Consider the following 16,384-nt stretch of genomic DNA (forward strand, 5'->3'; position numbering starts at 1 on the left):
ATATTAGTTTCCAGATATAAATGATATCACATGGTATTTGTCTTTTTCTGACTTGACTTCACTCAGTATGAGAGTCTCTAGTTCCATGCGTGTTACTGCAAATGACATTCTTCTGTTCTTTTTATGGCTGAGCAGTATTCCACTGTGTATATATATACCACATCTTTTTTTTTTTTTTTTTTTGTCTTTTCGCCATTTCTTTGGGCCGCTTCTACGGCACATGGAGGTTCCCAGGCTAGGGGTCCAATTGGAGCCGTAGCCACCGGCCTACACCAGAGCCACAGCAACGCGGGATCCGAGCCGTGTCTGCGACCCACACCACAGCTCCTGGCAACGCCGGATCCTTAACCCACTGAACAAGGGCAGGGACTGAACCCGCAACCTCATGGTTCCCAGTCAGATTCTTTAACCACTGTGCCACAATGGGAACTCCCACCACATCTTCTTAATCCATTCATCAATCGATGGACATTTAGGTTGTTTCCATGTCTTGGCTATTGTGAATAGTGCTGCCATGAACATATGGGTGCATATATCTTTTTCAAAGGAAGTTTTGTTTGGATATATGCCCAAGGGACTGCTGGGTCATAGGGTAGTTCTATATATGGTTCTCTAAGGTACTTCCATACTGTTTTCCATCCTTGTTGTACCAATTTACATTCCTACCAACAGTGCAGGAGGGTTCCCTTTTCTCCACAACCTCTGAGCATTTGTTATTTGTGGGCTTATTAATGATGGCCATTTTGACTTGTATGAGGTGGTACCTCATAGTAGTTTTGGTTTGCATTTCTCTAATAATCAGTGATGTTGAGCATTTTTTCATGTGTTTGTTGGCCATTTGTATATCTTCCTTGGAGAAATGTCTATTCAGGACTTTTGCCCATTTTTCAATTGGATTGTTGGTTTTTTGCTGTTGAGTTGTATAAGTTGTTTGTATATTTTAGAGATTAGGCCCTTGTCAGTTGTGTCGTTTGAAGCTATTTTCTCCCCATTCTGTAAGTTGTCTTTTTTTTTTTTTATGGTTTCTTTTGCTGTGCAAATCTTGTCAGTTTGATTAGGTCCCATTGGTTTATTTTTGCTTTTATTTCTGTTGATTTGGGAGACTGACCTAAGAAAACATTTATACAGTTGATATCAGAAAATGTTTTGCTTATGTTCTCTTCTAGGAGTGTCTTATATTTAAGTCTTTCAGCTATTTTGAGTTTATTTTGGTGCATGGTGTGAGGGTGTGTTCTAGTTTCATTGATTTGCATGCAGCTGTCCAGTTTTCCCAACCACTTACTAAAAAGACTGTCTTTTTCCCATTTTTATATTCTTCCCTCCTTTGTCAAAGATTAATTGACCATAGGTGTCTGGGTTTATTTCTGGGTTCTCTGTTCTGTTCCATTGATTGATATGTCTATTTTGGTACCAGGACCACACTGTCTTGATTACTGTGGCTTTGTAATATTGCCTGAAGTATGGGATTTATGTCTCCAGCTTGGTTTTTGTTCCTCACGATTGCTTTGGCAATTCTGGGTCTTTTGTGGTTCCATATAAATTTTTGGATTGTTTGTTCTAGTTCTTTTTTTTTTATTACTCAAATGAATTTATCACATCTGTAGTTGTATAATGATCATAATAACAATCCATTTTCACAGGATTTCCATCCCATAACCCAAGCACATCTCCCCACCCCCCAAACTGACTCCTCCAGAGACCATAAGTTTTTCAATGTCTGTGAGTCAGCATCTATTCTGCAAAGAAGTTCAGTCTGTCCTTTTTTCAGATTCCCCATGTCAGTGGAAGCATTTGAAGTTGGTGTCTCATTGTATGGCTGACTTCACTTAGCATGATAATTTCTAGGTCCATCCATGTTGCTAAAAATGCTGGTATTTTGTTCCTTTTAATGGCTGAGTAATATTCCATTGTGTGTATGTGCCACATCTTCTTGATCCACTCCTCTGTTGATGGACGTTTAGGTTGTTTCCATGTCTTGGCTATTGAAAATAGTGCTGCAATGAACGTCAGAGTACACGTGTCTTTGCAAGTCATGGTTTTCTCTGGATAGATCCCAGGAGTGAGATTGCTAGATCAAATGGTAGTTCTATTTTTAGTTTTCTGAGGAATCTCCATACTGTTTTCCACAGTGGTTGCACCAATTTACAATCCCACCAACAGTGTAACAGGGTTCCTTTTTCTCCATACCCTGTCTAGCACTTGTTGTTTGTAGACTTTTGGATGATGGCCATTCTGGCTGGTGTAAGGTGGTACCTCATCATGGTTTTGATTTGCATTTCTCTAATAATGAGTGATGTTGAACATCTTTTCATGTGTTTTTTGGCCATCTGTATGTCTTCTTTGGAGAATTGTCTTTTTAGATCTTCTGCCCATTTTTTGATGGGGTTGTTTGTTTTTTTGGTATGGAGCTGCAGAAGGTGTTTATAAATTTTGGAGATGAATCCCTTGTCAGCTGATTCACTTGCAAAGATTTTCTCCCATTCTGTGGGTTGTCTTTTTGTTTTGTTGAGGGTTTCCTTTGCTGTGCAGAAACTTTTCAGTTTGATTAGGTCCCATTTGTTTATTTTTCTTTTTATTGTCAATATTCTGATAGGTGGATCTGAGAAGATGTTGCTGTCGTTTATGTCAGAGTGTTTGGCCTATGTTTTCCTCTAAGAGTTTTATAGTGTCTGGTCTTATATCTAGGTCCGTAATCCATTTGGAGTTTCTTTTTGTGTATGGTGTTAGGGAGTGTTCTCATTTCATTCTTCTTCATGTGGCTGTCCAGTTTTCCCAGCACCACTTATTGAACAAGCTGTCCTTTCTCCATTGTATATCGTCGCCTCCTTTGTCATAGATTAGTTGGCTGCAGGTGTGTGGGTTTAATTCTGGGCTTTCTATCCTGTTCCACTGATCTATATTTCTGTCTTTGTGCCAGTACCATATGGTTTTGATGATTGTTGCTTTGTAGTATAGGCTGAAGTCTGGGAGCCTGATTCCTCCAGCTACATTTTTCTTTTTCAGGATGTCTTTGGCTATTCTGGGTCTTTTGTGCTTCCAAACAAACTTTAAAATATTTTATTTGAGTGCTGTGAAAACTGTCCTTGCTAATTTGATAGGGATTGCATTGAATCTGTATATTGCCTTCGGTCGTATAGTCATTTTGATAATATTAACTCTTCCAATCCACGAGCATGGGATATCTTTCCATCTATTTGTGTCATCTTTGATTTCTTCATCAGTGTTTCAGTTTTCAGATTACAGGTCTTTTGTCTCTTTAGGTAGGTTTACTCCTAGGTATTTTATTCTTTTCGATGCAATGGTAAACAGATTTGCTTCCCTAATTTCTCTTTCTGCTCTTTCATTGTTAGTGTATAGAAATGCCATCAACTTCTGTGTATTAATTTTGTATCCTGTGACTTTGCCAAATTCGTGGATGAGCTCTAACAGTTTTCTGGTGGAGTCTTTAGGATTCTCTAGGTATAGTATCATGTCATCTGCAAATACTGATAGTTTTACTTTGGGTGCAATTTTAAAAGGTATTGTATTTTTGTATTCCTTTTCTAGCACTTCATTGTTAATATACAGAAATGTGACAGATTTCTGAACGTTAATCTTATATCCTGCTACTTTTCTGAATTTGTTGATCATTTCGAGTAGTTTTTGGGTTGAGTCCTCAGGGTTTTCTATATATGGTATCGTGTCATCTGCATACAGTGACGGTTTTACCTCTTCTCTTCCTATTTGGATGCCATTTATTTCTTTTGTTTGTCTGATTGCTGTGGCTAGGACTTCCAATACTTACTCTGTTGAATAAAAATGGTGAGAGTGGACATCCTTGTCTTCTTCCAGATTTTAGTGGGAAGGCTTTCAGCTTTTCTCCATTGAGTGTTATTTTTGCTGTGGGTTTGTCATAATGGCTTTTATTATGTTAAGGTATGTTCCCTCTATATCCACTTTGGTAAGAGTTTTTACCATGAATGGATGTTGGACTTTGTCAAATGTTTTTTCTGTTCCACACATTGTGATTGGCTGTCTTCTTTATTTTTATTTATTTATTTATTTGTCTTTTTAGGGCCACACCCAAGGCAAATGGAGGTTTCCAGGCTAGGGGTCCAATTGGAGCTAGAGCTGCCAGCCTACACCATAGTTACAGCAATGCCAGATCTAAGCTCCATCTGCGACCTCCACCACAGTTCACAGCATCGCTGGATGCTTAGCCCACCTTGCGAGGCCAGGGATCAAACCTGCATTCTCATGGATGCTAATCAGATTCGTTTCCTCTGAACCACGAAGAGAACTACCTGGCATGTCTTCTAAGTCTCTTTCAGTGTATAGGTTTCCTCTCCATCTATTTCTTTCTGTGCAATTTACTAAGGAAACTCCAGTTGTTTGTCCAGTAGCATTTCCCATGACTGAATTTTTCTGAAAAATCCTTGTGGTGCAATTTAACATCCACAGGATTCTGAAATTTGGTTACAGGCATGGTTGATTATTTTTACACTTCTGGTCATCAAGTAACTTAACCCCACCTGCTCTTTCCCCCAAGAAATATTTCAGATAGTTTCCCAGATAACCTTTCCATTCATTGAGTTCCCCGCCCTAAATTTCCAGTTAAGTCATTTGCATAACTTTTTAAGGGAATGCACAACAAAGTGAAAAATGGTAGGGAAAAACCCAAACAAAAAAACCTGTGTATTTTATTTCCTCTAAATATCCGTTAGAGGGCGATATTTGCCTTAATGCTGTTGTATTTCCCCTAGTTCATTTTAAATTGCATCAAATGAGTTTTCGCATTTTTGACAAGTTGAACCTCCTTACCTACTTCGACTTGTCGCTCCTGCTTAAGATGTAGTTTTGTGTCTTCTCTTGATTTAGACTCTGCGGACTTGGGTGGTTCATTAGTACGCCCACCCTTGAAGCCGTCCCCAGTTTTAACCACGAGGCGGCGATATTGCATAAATAAAGACCCGCAGGAAAAAACAATCAGGCAAAACTGCCCAAGAAAAAGGAGTTTCACAGGAAAAGGCAGTTAATTTAAGAAGAGACAAACCAGACATTTCTAGTTCGTATCAACTCAAGGCCCAAGGTCAGGGCCATGTAAGATACAGCACAAAGGAGCTATTCTATTCCAGAGTGCGGGAGGAGGCTGACTTGGGGGAAACTCGCGCAGTCTCCTTGATTTTGCGGTTTCACACTGGAGGGGGCACAGCACATGCACGTTCGTGCACGTGTGTGAATAGTTACAGGACAACTGCGGGACGGAGTGGGGCGGGCGTGGATCTGCTAGAACCAATAAAGCTCTGATTAGGACGCATCTGAGACAGGTTTACAATGGTGTTTCTTGGATGTCAGCTCTCATTTTATTCAGAGGAAGGAAGTCCTGGGGCTGGGGGCGGGGATGCATATATTTCTCCCTTGTCACATCATTAGGAAGAGCTAAATTCAGCCAGGTGTTCCAATCCCAGGCCAGCGCTAGGGACGTTTCTCACCTTCACATTCTTCCAGTAATAACCCTACACATAGACACTGTGGGACACTGGCATCTCGATCAGAAAGGCACCTGATGGCAAGCAGCGTTGCACAGTTGTAACAGGGGAGTCAAGGACACTTTTGAGAATCTGATCTGGGCCTCTCCCCAGAGAAATACTCCGACTATTGCGTGTGTAATTTCAAGTGCCTGGGGAGGCAGGGGCGGAATCGCAGGCCTCCTGGAGCCCGTCGGTCTATCAGTTTCCAGGTTAAGAAGAAATTCTGTTCTGATTGGAGCCTAGATAGCAACGTCAAGAAAACCAGACGGATTTGGGAAGGGAGGCAAGTTAGGGGCGTTCCTCCTCTCTCCAAACACAACTGGAGTTTCGTCTCGGAGAAAAAGGGAGGGACTTGGCAGAAAGTCCTCGGAGAGGTGGAGCGCCAGGCTTGGACCCCCTCCCCCATGCCGAGGTCCCCTTCCCTATTCAACCTCCTTCTGCGACCCACGCCAGCATTGGCGTTCGGCAGCAGAAGGCTCGAAACGGAGCTGCGAACACTCAAAGCCCGGACGGCGGGAAGAGGACAGCGCACAGTGGCTTTTCCTTTATATTTTTCTTTAAATCGTGGGCTCCCGAGCCTCGCGTTTCAACCTCTCCTTTCCCAGTCTCTGCTCCCCACATCCCAGCTCCCAGTTCTCTCATTCTCCTTCTCTTCCCCCTCCTCCAACGTCCTCCCAGCCGCCTTTCTCGACCCTCGGCCTCCAGCCCCGCCTCCGCCGCCGCGGGGTTTCACCCGCGGCTGAGTGCAATCTGCATAGTGACCGCCCCTGTGGGAGATCATTGGTGCAACCCCTGCCCGTCACGGCCGATGATTGGTGGGCCCGCCGCTGGTTATTTGCATGTCGGCAGCAGCCGGGTACCCAGCTGTGCGGGCGGCCGGTTCAGCGCAGAAGTTTGCCGAGCGCTTTCAGGCCGGCTGGTCCGGGACTCGCGCAGCGCCGGGAGCCGCCTCCTTCTCCTGCCGCCGCCGCCCTGTTCTCTCGGGATTCCTTCTCTACGGAGGATAGACGCTCTGCCTGGGGGAAGTTGAAGTGGACTGGGGAGTGCTGAGGACGAGCAGCGGGGGACCGTTCCAGTGACAGCTTGGAATCGGGCCGCCAGACGCGGGGGGCTCCGGCAGCCGGGAATCTCGCCTACCTTCCCGCGGCCGCCGGAGCAGGCGGGCGGGCGATGCGGCGGCCAAGCCCCGCGGCGCCAAGAGGAAGGAGGGCGCCCGGGAGAGCTTAGAGCTTTTTCTGCCCACTTGGGGAAGGGCGCATGGAGTTGTGAGCGCCCCTCGCTCGGCGAGGCCGCCCCCGGCAGGCTCCCCATGGCCGGGACGTACAGTTCCACTTTGAAGACGCTGGAGGACTTGACCTTGGACTCCGGGTATGGGGCGGGGGACTCGTGCCGCTCTCTCAGTCTCTCGTCCTCCAAGTCCAACTCGCAGGCGCTCAACTCTTCGGCGCAGCAGCACCGCGGGGCGGCCTGGTGGTGCTATTCTGGCTCCATGAACAGCCGCCACAACAGTTGGGACACGGTGAACACGGTGCTGCCCGAGGACCCCGAGGTGGCAGACCTCTTCTCGCGCTGCCCGCGCCTCCCCGAGCTGGAGGAGTTCCCTTGGACCGAGGGAGACGTGGCCCGGGTGCTTCGCAAAGGTGCGGGCGCCCGGCGACTGCCCCTATTCTCCGCCGAGGCGGTCAGGCGCTTGGCGGGGCTGCTCCGTCGGGCGCTCATCCGTGTGGCCCGCGAGGCGCAGCGCCTGAGCGTGCTGCACGCCAAGTGCACCCGTTTCGAGGTGCAGAGCGCCGTGCGCCTGGTTCACAGTTGGGCACTGGCCGAGAGCTGCGCCCTGGCCGCCGTCAAGGCACTGTCCCTGTACAGCATGAGCGCTGGCGATGGGCTGCGCCGGGGCAAGTCGGCACGCTGTGGCCTCACCTTCTCCGTGGGTCGCTTCTTCCGCTGGATGGTGGACACCCGCATCTCCGTGCGCATCCACGAGTACGCGGCCATCTCGCTCACCGCCTGCATGGAGAACTTGGTGGAGGAGATCCGGGCCAGGGTGCTGGCCAGCCAGAGCCCCGACGGCGGAGGTGCTGGAGGCGGAGAGGTGTCCGCTGAGGCCTTGGAGATGGTCATCAACAATGATGCCGAGCTCTGGGGCGTCCTGCAGCCCTATGAGCATCTCATCTGCGGCAAGAACGCCAATGGTAAGCACACGGGCTCCCGACCCTCGACCCTCGTACGGGTGGGAGAGGAATCCGCCCTGGGCTACCCAGGGGGTGAATGTCCTAAGGCGAAAGAAAAGAAATTCAGGACCTGAAAGAAGACGTTTGGTCTACCAGTGGAGAAGTTTATTAACAGGCTTTTGGCTGAGCGTGTTCTTTGGGCGACTGACTTTTGCGGGGCAAGGTCGTGGTTGATCTTTTGCAACCTGTTCTGCATGGTGGTGTCACTATTGGCGGCTGTTCACTAATTGAACCTCTTGAGCAGCCCTAAACCTCTCTTGGCGTGAAGCTTACTACTGCCTTGTCGCGCTCTGCCTTGCTTGATGGATCTGTAGTTGGACCTGACTTTCCAAGCTTTCACCAAGTGAGCAGTTGACTAAAACCCTGTTTTGTATTAATACACAACCTTATGTGCTTTCTGGAAAGAAATGATGACCCAGTTAGTAAACTACGTATGGGGAAGAGGGATGGGGGAAATGGGCAACACCATGGTGTCAAGTTCAGAAAAGAAACCATTGGGTAGTTGCATTTCTCTGAAAGATGACATGGCTTCATTGCAAAGGGTGGTAGGGAAGCATTTGACCTTCTCCTGGAGAGGTTAGGGTGTGCTGTACCTTCAGTAGCAAACTGCCTACCAGACTCCACCTTCAGAAGTCAGCAAACCATCCATTATTTAGAACGGTACTTTGGCTAGACATTCTTGCAATCTGATGGGAAGACCATTTTGGGGCAGCTTTCAGTGGCAAGTAAGTAGGCAGTGGAGAGGCCAGGTGGGTACTGGAAAGGCATAAGGGAAATCCAGTTTAAATGTGGTTTAGCATAATCATAATAGCGAAAACTTAAAAGTAGCACTTAACAATGGGTCAATCACTGTTCTTAGCACTTTATATGTTAACTCAAGTAACCCTAGCCACCCTATTAGGTAGGTAGGTACCTAGAGTATTATTCTCATTATACAGATGGGGAAACCGAGGTACCCAGCAGTTAAGTGATTTGCTCAAAATTATGTAGCCATTATGTGACAAGCTGGAATTTGAACCCAGGCCGGCTCCAGAGTTCAAGCAAGGCACTAGAGGAAAAAACACGGCTTTGTTTTCTTTGGTCCAGGTTCCACGGAGAGCATTGGACACCTTGGGCCTCATTTTGAAGACAGTCTGTATCCACCAGCATGGCTGATTTTGACTGTCATGGGTTTTGTTTTGTTTTTAATTTTGGCACTGTCAAAAGAAGATGCCTGGAATGGGAGGAAGAGCACTTGCCTTTTAATTTTCCTCCTCTTAGGGCAGAGTTGAGGTCAGTCCAGAATCTCAGCTGATGATGTCACAGCTGATGATGGTGTTTTGCCCTCCAGGTTTGTGGCATCAACACCAGGAGCCTGAGCTCCAGGAGAGGAAGTGGAGGTAGGGGGATTTCCATGGGATTCTCATAGCCCAGGGGAAGCATTCTGAACTTTTGGGGAGGGAAGGCCCAGACTGAACTCAAAGAAGGGGAAACTCCTAGGAGAAACCAACAAGGCCAAACTAGGATAAAGGTGTGTAACAAATAGCAAACAAAACAAATCCATCCCCTTCGTGCAGAACCAGTGCCCCTAGGTGGAGGAACTTCTCAGTTTTTCTAACTGCAAATTGAAGCTAGTAAGAGCAGCTGCCTCTCCAGGAGCCCCTGAAAGTACTGAAATTGCTAGAACACAGGTGTCTTCCACTAAAGGGCTTATCCCAAAGGGCCATTTCTTATCTAGGGTCATCACTCCTTGGAATTTTCTTTACAGGATGGGCTTTCGACCCCATGATTTGACCTCTTCCCTCCCCTCCCCTCCCCCACCCCAAACCATCCTTCTTAAGCCATAGTAGAGCAGACAGCAGGGTTATGCGACAGCATGTCTCTGGGATGTTCAGAGCAAGTGTGTCCTCTGTGCATTCCTCGGTCTCCAGGGAGCTCTCCTGCAAGACAGGTGACCACACTTGCTTCCACTGAGTAACCTGGATGCTCATTTTTTATGCATGAAAACTGGAGGGTGGCCCCAGGAGACAATTACCAGGCTGATTTCTCAAGTCTCTTTAGACAAAGTGAAATGAATGTTTCGTACAGGAGCAATGAATTACTTATGCCTGAGAGCTGACCTCAGAGGGAAGCATAAACTGCCTTGCTAAGAAAACGAGGGCTCCTAAACCTCTGTCATAGTAAAAGAAGCCAAGGCCGGCAAGGTTACCCTCGACACAGCTGAAGTCTAAGTGGGAAACGGCTGGCTCGAAGTCTTGTCCTGCTGACCTTCCCTTTAAATTCTGTATTTATTGTTGTTATTCCTGCTAATTATACAGCATGGGCGCATGCATCTGAGTCAGCTCTATAGGGCTCTTAAACTTTTAATGTCTTCCAACCAGGAATTTAAGGGCCCTAATCCATCTCTTCCCATCCATTACTCAGAGTGCTGGGCAGCGATGGTTGTGCCCGAGATAGATGATAAAAGTTCTATGGTGTTTATAAAACATGATCTCAGCTTCATAGAGCAGCCAGAGTTCTATATTGCTTGCTCATTAGGTATCGATGTCCCTGTTCCCAGGGCAATGTCATTAAGTGATGATATCTTCGTGGCTTCCTTATGGGAGGTAGAGAAACCACTTTAATAGCGTAGTATTTCTAAAGGCGGAGCCGGCGGAAAATAGAAACTTGTCTCATCCACTCCTTCCTCCCTCTCCCCCCCATCCCCATCTTCGTATGTCACTTTGATGCTGAGCATCACTTCCGGTTTCTTCTTGGCCATTTTTCTTGGTACACTTTCGTGAATGTGGATGGCATTAGAGAAACTCCCATTCTGAGACTCTAGGTTAAAATGCTAGGATTTGGGTGAGGATATGCTTACTCCACAGCAGTAGCCAGAATGTGCACGAAGGTAGCTCTGTCATAATGATGAGGGGCGAAAACTTTGGAAGCAGTGAGGATTTGAAGCTCCTCTCTGCTGTGTGTATGAGTGACCCGGAGCGTATTTCTTAACCATTCTAAGCCTCAATTTTGTTATCTGAAAAAGGGGGGTGATAATAACAGCACCTAACTCTAAAGGTTGGTATGAGGATTAGGTGATATCATAGCTTTAAAGATCTTAGCACATAGTAAATGCTTAATAAGTAGTTGCAGTTCATTCAACAAATATTTATTGAGCACTGACCCTGCCCACACCAGTGTTAAAAATGCTGTGGATTTGGAGTTCCCTTCGTGGCGCAGCAGAAACAAATCCGACTAGGAACCATGAGGTGGCGGGTTCGATCCCTGGCCTCCCTCAGTGGATTGAGGATCCGGTGTTGCCATGAGCTGGGGTGTAGGTCACAGGTGCAGCTCGGATCCCGTGTGGCTGTGGCTCTGGCACAGGCTGGTGGCTACAGCTCCGATTCGACCCCTCGCCTGGGAACCTCCATATGCCGTGGGTACGGGCCTAAAAAGACAAAAGACAAAACAAAAAACAAACCTGTGGATTAAGTGGGGGAAGGGGAGGGTCTATGAAGTTTGTAAACAGATGGAAGAGATAAGCAAAAATAAATAGGGGTTTACTTTTAGTAGCGTCATTAACAACAGCAAAACAAAGTGATGGGATAGTCTGACTGGGGCTGTTTTAAATGCCAGCGGAGGAAGGCCCCACGGAAATTTCATTAGTAATAGGTAATATAGCAATACCACTGCTGTCTGAGGACCTCTTGGGGTGGGGGAAAGGGACTAAGGACCTTTCTGAATTACTTAGTTATTTATCAGCTGAGGCAAGTCCCAACCCTCTCATTTACAGCCAAGAAATGAAAGGGCTGCCTCTACAGCAGGGACGAAAACTCTTCTCGTTGGAGGATTCATTTACCAGGGAGATTACAGGATGGATTTCCATCAACGTAATAACCACAGGAGCACGGGTTAATTGAGCTGCTAGTTTGCTGTTTAATCAAGTTTCCACACCTGGGTAGTCTGGGTTGGGAGTGGGGGGCAAGTTCCCTCCTCTTTGACTGTTTTATTGATGCCCGGAAAGCTGGTAAAACTGAAACAAAGCAAGCTTTGGAAGTGCACACTTAATATTTTCTTTCCCTCGAATGCCATAGAAACAAAATGTAACCCCGCCTTAAGTAGTTAGAACAAGGCGAGCTCGTTCTGCTTCCTCCAGAAGGCTTTACCTGCCTCCACCTCCCTCTGAAGAGCCACCGCTCCGTGAATTTCCACAGCCCCCAGGGCAGATTCTTGAATCATTTTCTGCCCGTGTCTGTCTGTCTGTCCCATGACACTGTTGACATGGGTGTGGCTGTCACGCCTGTGCCTTGCACTGCACTGGGTCTGGCACATAACAGAGGCTCCATGAATGGCGGTCAGGCACATGTTGATCCCACCACCACCCAAAACGTTCAATTCTAGGAACCTCATTAGAATCCTTTGACCCCTTCGAAGCCTCTTCTCTTGTTTCTACCATGGCCGAGAATTTCAAGTTCTTGATGAACAGAGGCAGCGTTTTGGGGGAACCCAAACCATACGGACATCCTTCAACCTTTTGATACCCTAATTTCTAGCAGGCTTCCCAAGGTCACTTGTGATGAATCATGGAAACAGGGATTTCAGGTTGGGGCAGGATTCTCTCAATGTGCGGTACCCAGAGTGGGGGTTTCACAGCAGAAGTCTCATGGGCAACAGATCCACAGGAGGATTGAGTTGCCCTGAGAATAGCAATACCAATTGCTATGCCCCTAAGAATAGCAATACTAATCCCACCCCCCACCCCCGGCTGGAGCGCTGTCCTCGAGGGCAGTTTGTTGAGGACACAGAAGAGGTTGCATCTGTGTTGCACCCCACCTGCCCCCAGTCCGAGGTTGGCACCAAGGCAGCCAACTACTGAGACTTCCTGGGACGCACACAACACCTAAGGTTCTGAAACAAGCCAGGGACACGGGTTCGAATCCTCCTGTTGCACCGCCCTGTCAGCACCTGTCCTTCGCCAGGTGGGGCAGTGGCTGAGTGCTTCTGCATTTCCATTGCTGCAGCAATAGGCCTGACCTTTGTGCAGCTCCTTGAACTCCTTTCCTCTGGGATCTTACCAGGTGCCCCTGAAAATCCATGGGACGGGATGTCCTTTCACGGAAGGGTCTCCGTGTTCCATAGTATGATACTGGCCGGGCCAGGACCACGCCCTGTATTGCTCAAGTCCTAGGCCTGTGCCTTTTCTGCAAAAAAACCACAGAAACAGAGGTAATGATGAATGGGGCATATTCAACCCCATACCAGTGGGGGCGGGGATCAGACGCACATCAACAGCAGTGCCTGTTACAGATCTTGTTTGTTCACGGCCTGCTGTCCAGGCAGTTTACATCCCTCAGGCCAGGGAGCCTTCACAACCAAGTTGAAGACCAGGCATCAAAGCCCAGGTGTGGATCTTCCTCCAAACAAGGCTGAGTTAGGCTGTTTATTTTTTTAGGGCCACTCCTGCGGCATATGGAAGTTCCCAGGGTGGGGGTCCAATCGGAGCTGCAGCTGCCAGCCTACACCACAGCCACAGCAACTGGGGATCTAAGCCAAGTCTGCAACATACGCTGCAGCTTGTGGCAACACCAGATCCTTCACCTACCGAATGAGGCCAGGGATCAAACCTGCATCCCCATGGATACTCGTTGGCTTCTTAACCCACTGAGCCATAACGGGAACTCCTGGGTTAGTTTAAATACTGCTTGCTGGTGGTCCCAGAGTGTATCCTGCAGGTGCCATCGACTTTAAGGAGTCTTTTTGCTGCTCCTGAGGGGCGGGGGTTGTTCTGCCCAGGGAGGGTCTTACAAGTGTCAGCTCCGGGTGATCAATGAGCTCTGTTGAAGGGGAAAGCGGCCTCCACCGCGATGCTCTCCTGCCCAGGGAAGGAGGACCCCCGGCAGGAAAGAACCCGAAGGGAGCCCATATTTAGGCCACGGGCCTCAGGGCAGGCAACTCATTTGCTCTGGAGTGGGTGGGAAGCCTTCCTGAAGGAGCCTTTGATTTCCTCTGAGTCCACTCCTAGGGTGTTGGGCTGTTGGTGAGATCTCCGTGCCAGGAGCTCAGGGAGAGAAGGAATCTGCGGAGCAAGCACTGAGATGCTTCCGCTTTTAAGTGTGAGTTGGGCCCCAAATTGCCTGACCTCTCACCAGGGCCTTGCATAAGCTACTTCAAGTCTGCATTTTTTTTTTACTGTAAAGTGAGGGGCTGGTGCTTATAGATGGGGCACCTGCAGCCCGTGCGTACCCAGTGTTCCCAGGATGTCCGAGCTGCCTCCTGGTTGAGTGCAGAGAACATAGCACAGGGTAAGGCTGCCTGGGTGTAATTCCTGGTGCCCCCACTTTTGAGCTGTGCCATCCCAGGCAAGTTCATTGTTGGGCCTTAGCTTCTTCCGCTATCACAGGGTCTCTCAACCTTGACACTGCGGCACTTCGAACTGGAGAACTTTTGTCGCAGGGCTGTCTTGTGCTCTAGAGGATGCTTAAAGGCATCCCAGCTTCCATCCGCTGGGAAGATGCCAGTGGCATCCCTACGCCCACCAGTCACAGCAATCAAAAATGTCCCCAGACCTTGGCAGCTGTCCCTTGGAGGGCCAGATAGCCCTTGGTTGAGAAACACTGCTTTGCAATAGGACTGAAAAGAGGACCCACCTCATAGGATGGTTGTGAACATTTACTAAAAGTCTCTGTACGGCACATAACATAATTCTAATCACTGCCGTATTTTTTGCAAACTTGTGTTGGATGCACCGGTCATGTTTGCTTTTGCCAAAGTGGGTGTTTCGAGTGCAGAGGAAGAGGATCATAACCCACACCCCAGGGTGAAGCGTATTAGTCACAAGGCTTTTCTTTGGTGACTAATAGGTAGGAAGAAGTTACAAAATCTGGAAAAAGCACCTTTGCACCTTGCGCAGTGATGGCTTCACTGCCCTCCAGGAGAAGCAGGCTGGCAGTGGGCGCTGAGATCTGACCCCTCCCTCTGAACTCAAGGCCAACCCTACCAGGAGGACAGCGGTGGTGCAAACGCAAAGCTCCAGGCCCTGGGGAGTCATTTGCTGTGGATATTGGACCCTGCTTGTTGCAGCTGCCAAGTCCCGAGCCACAGGCCAGCAGGTGTTTTGTGTTTTGCCGGCCTGTCATGTAAACATACTTTGTGGTCGTCTTGCTTGTTTTAAAAAGGGCCTAAATGGTTTTGCAGCTTTGGCGGTAGACTTGGAGCTGCAGGCCCAGCGGGGAGGAGAAGCTTCAGACACACAGCCTGAGGAATGCCACGCAGGCCTGTTAATCCACTGCTTGCCAAGCGCCAGCTATGTCCAAGGCCACGGAGGCAGATCAGAGAAGGACAGGAGTTGATCTTGCCTGTCAAGGAGTTTCGCACCTAGTAGGGACAGCAAAGCACTTCCATGGATCCTTACGGGGAAGTTTAGGGTCCCGAAAGTGATGGTGCTGGAGCCTCGTCTTCCCCGTCAGCTGTTCAATGAGCTGTTCCCTTCCCCCCTGCCAGCCCCTCTCTCAAAGGGAGAGGCGAGCCCTGGCCAAACGATGGCTGGGAGGGGGGTCTGGGCTGAGCCAGGGGCCCTTGAGCAGGCGGAGCTGTGGCAGGAAAGGGGAGGAGGTGCAGAGAGCACCCAGGCTTCCTGGCAGAGGAAACAGCAGGAGCAAAGACCTGGACGCCCAAGTGTGTGAGTGCGCTGGAAAGTGGCAAGTGACCCTGTTTGGCTGGAAGTTTCAGACAACGAGGAGGAGCAGGGCAGATAACACACAGTCAAGGGGAAAACTTTCCCACATCTTTTATCCAGATGTTAAGACGCCTGCCAGAGTGCAGGAAGAGAGTTTTCCAAAACTCGTTTTTATAATTCAGAAATGGAGTGTGTCTGCTCCCCAGCGCATCTTAAACACAGCCCCAGACCTCCCATTACCCCCTCTTGTTGATTGAGAGCTTGACCTCAAAAATGCCCCCAGCCGCTGTCCTGGCAGTACACGTAATGAAAGAAGACTTTCTCCGCCAGCGCATTTGGGCTGAGAGGGCATGAAGAACGAGGCTGCCATCAGCCTCGCTTCTCCCACTCAGTCGGGCTTCTGACTTGGTGTTTCTTGCAGGGCCCCTGAAAGTAGCATCTCAGGCCAAAGCGATCCCAGGATAGAATGAACGTCCAGGCTGGCAGACCTGTTAAGTGAGGTGGTTGGACCAGCTCTTGCCAGGGGAGGATCCTCAAACATGGAGGCAGAGAGGGACAGAAAAGAGGATGAGGCAAGAGGGTCTCAGAACTTTGGTTATGAGTCTGGCTTGATAGGTTCAATTTCCAGTTTAGAGTTTACCGTTTGGGAAAAATCACAGCTCAGTTCTCAGAGAGGTGTCGTCATCTCCTAATTCTTGCCAAAGGTGTTTCCAGAGCATTGATAATAGAGATTTCAGGAGTTCCTGTCATGACTCAGCGGTTAAAGAATCTAACTAGCATCCATGAGGATGCAGGTTTGATCCCTGGCTTTGCTCAGTGGGTTAGGGATCCAGTGTTGCTGTGAGCTGTGGTGTAGGTTGCAGACAAGACTTGGATCCTGCATTGCTGTGGCTGTGGTGTAGGCTGGCAGCTACAGCTCCGATTCAACCCCTAGCCTGGGAACTTCCATATGCAGTGGGTGCCACCCTAAAAAGCAAAAAAAAAAAAAAAAAAAAAAAGAGAGAGAGGTA

At 48.4% G+C, this 16,384-nt stretch overlaps 1 protein-coding gene across 1 annotated transcript in view; it reads left to right on the top strand.

The window, feature by feature from the left end:
• ABTB2 (ankyrin repeat and BTB domain containing 2) overlaps positions 6,341-16,384 on the top strand; it is a 202,655-nt gene continuing 192,611 nt past the window's right edge. The window contains exon 1 of the mRNA XM_003122881.5: positions 6,341-7,702. Within this exon, the coding sequence (XP_003122929.2) occupies positions 6,820-7,702 (883 nt within the window). The 5' untranslated portion in view covers positions 6,341-6,819. The remainder of the gene's footprint in view (positions 7,703-16,384) is intronic.

The sequence above is a fragment of the Sus scrofa genome, chromosome 2 (genome assembly GCF_000003025.6).
Source record: "Sus scrofa isolate TJ Tabasco breed Duroc chromosome 2, Sscrofa11.1, whole genome shotgun sequence".
Lineage (NCBI taxonomy): Eukaryota > Metazoa > Chordata > Mammalia > Artiodactyla > Suidae > Sus > Sus scrofa.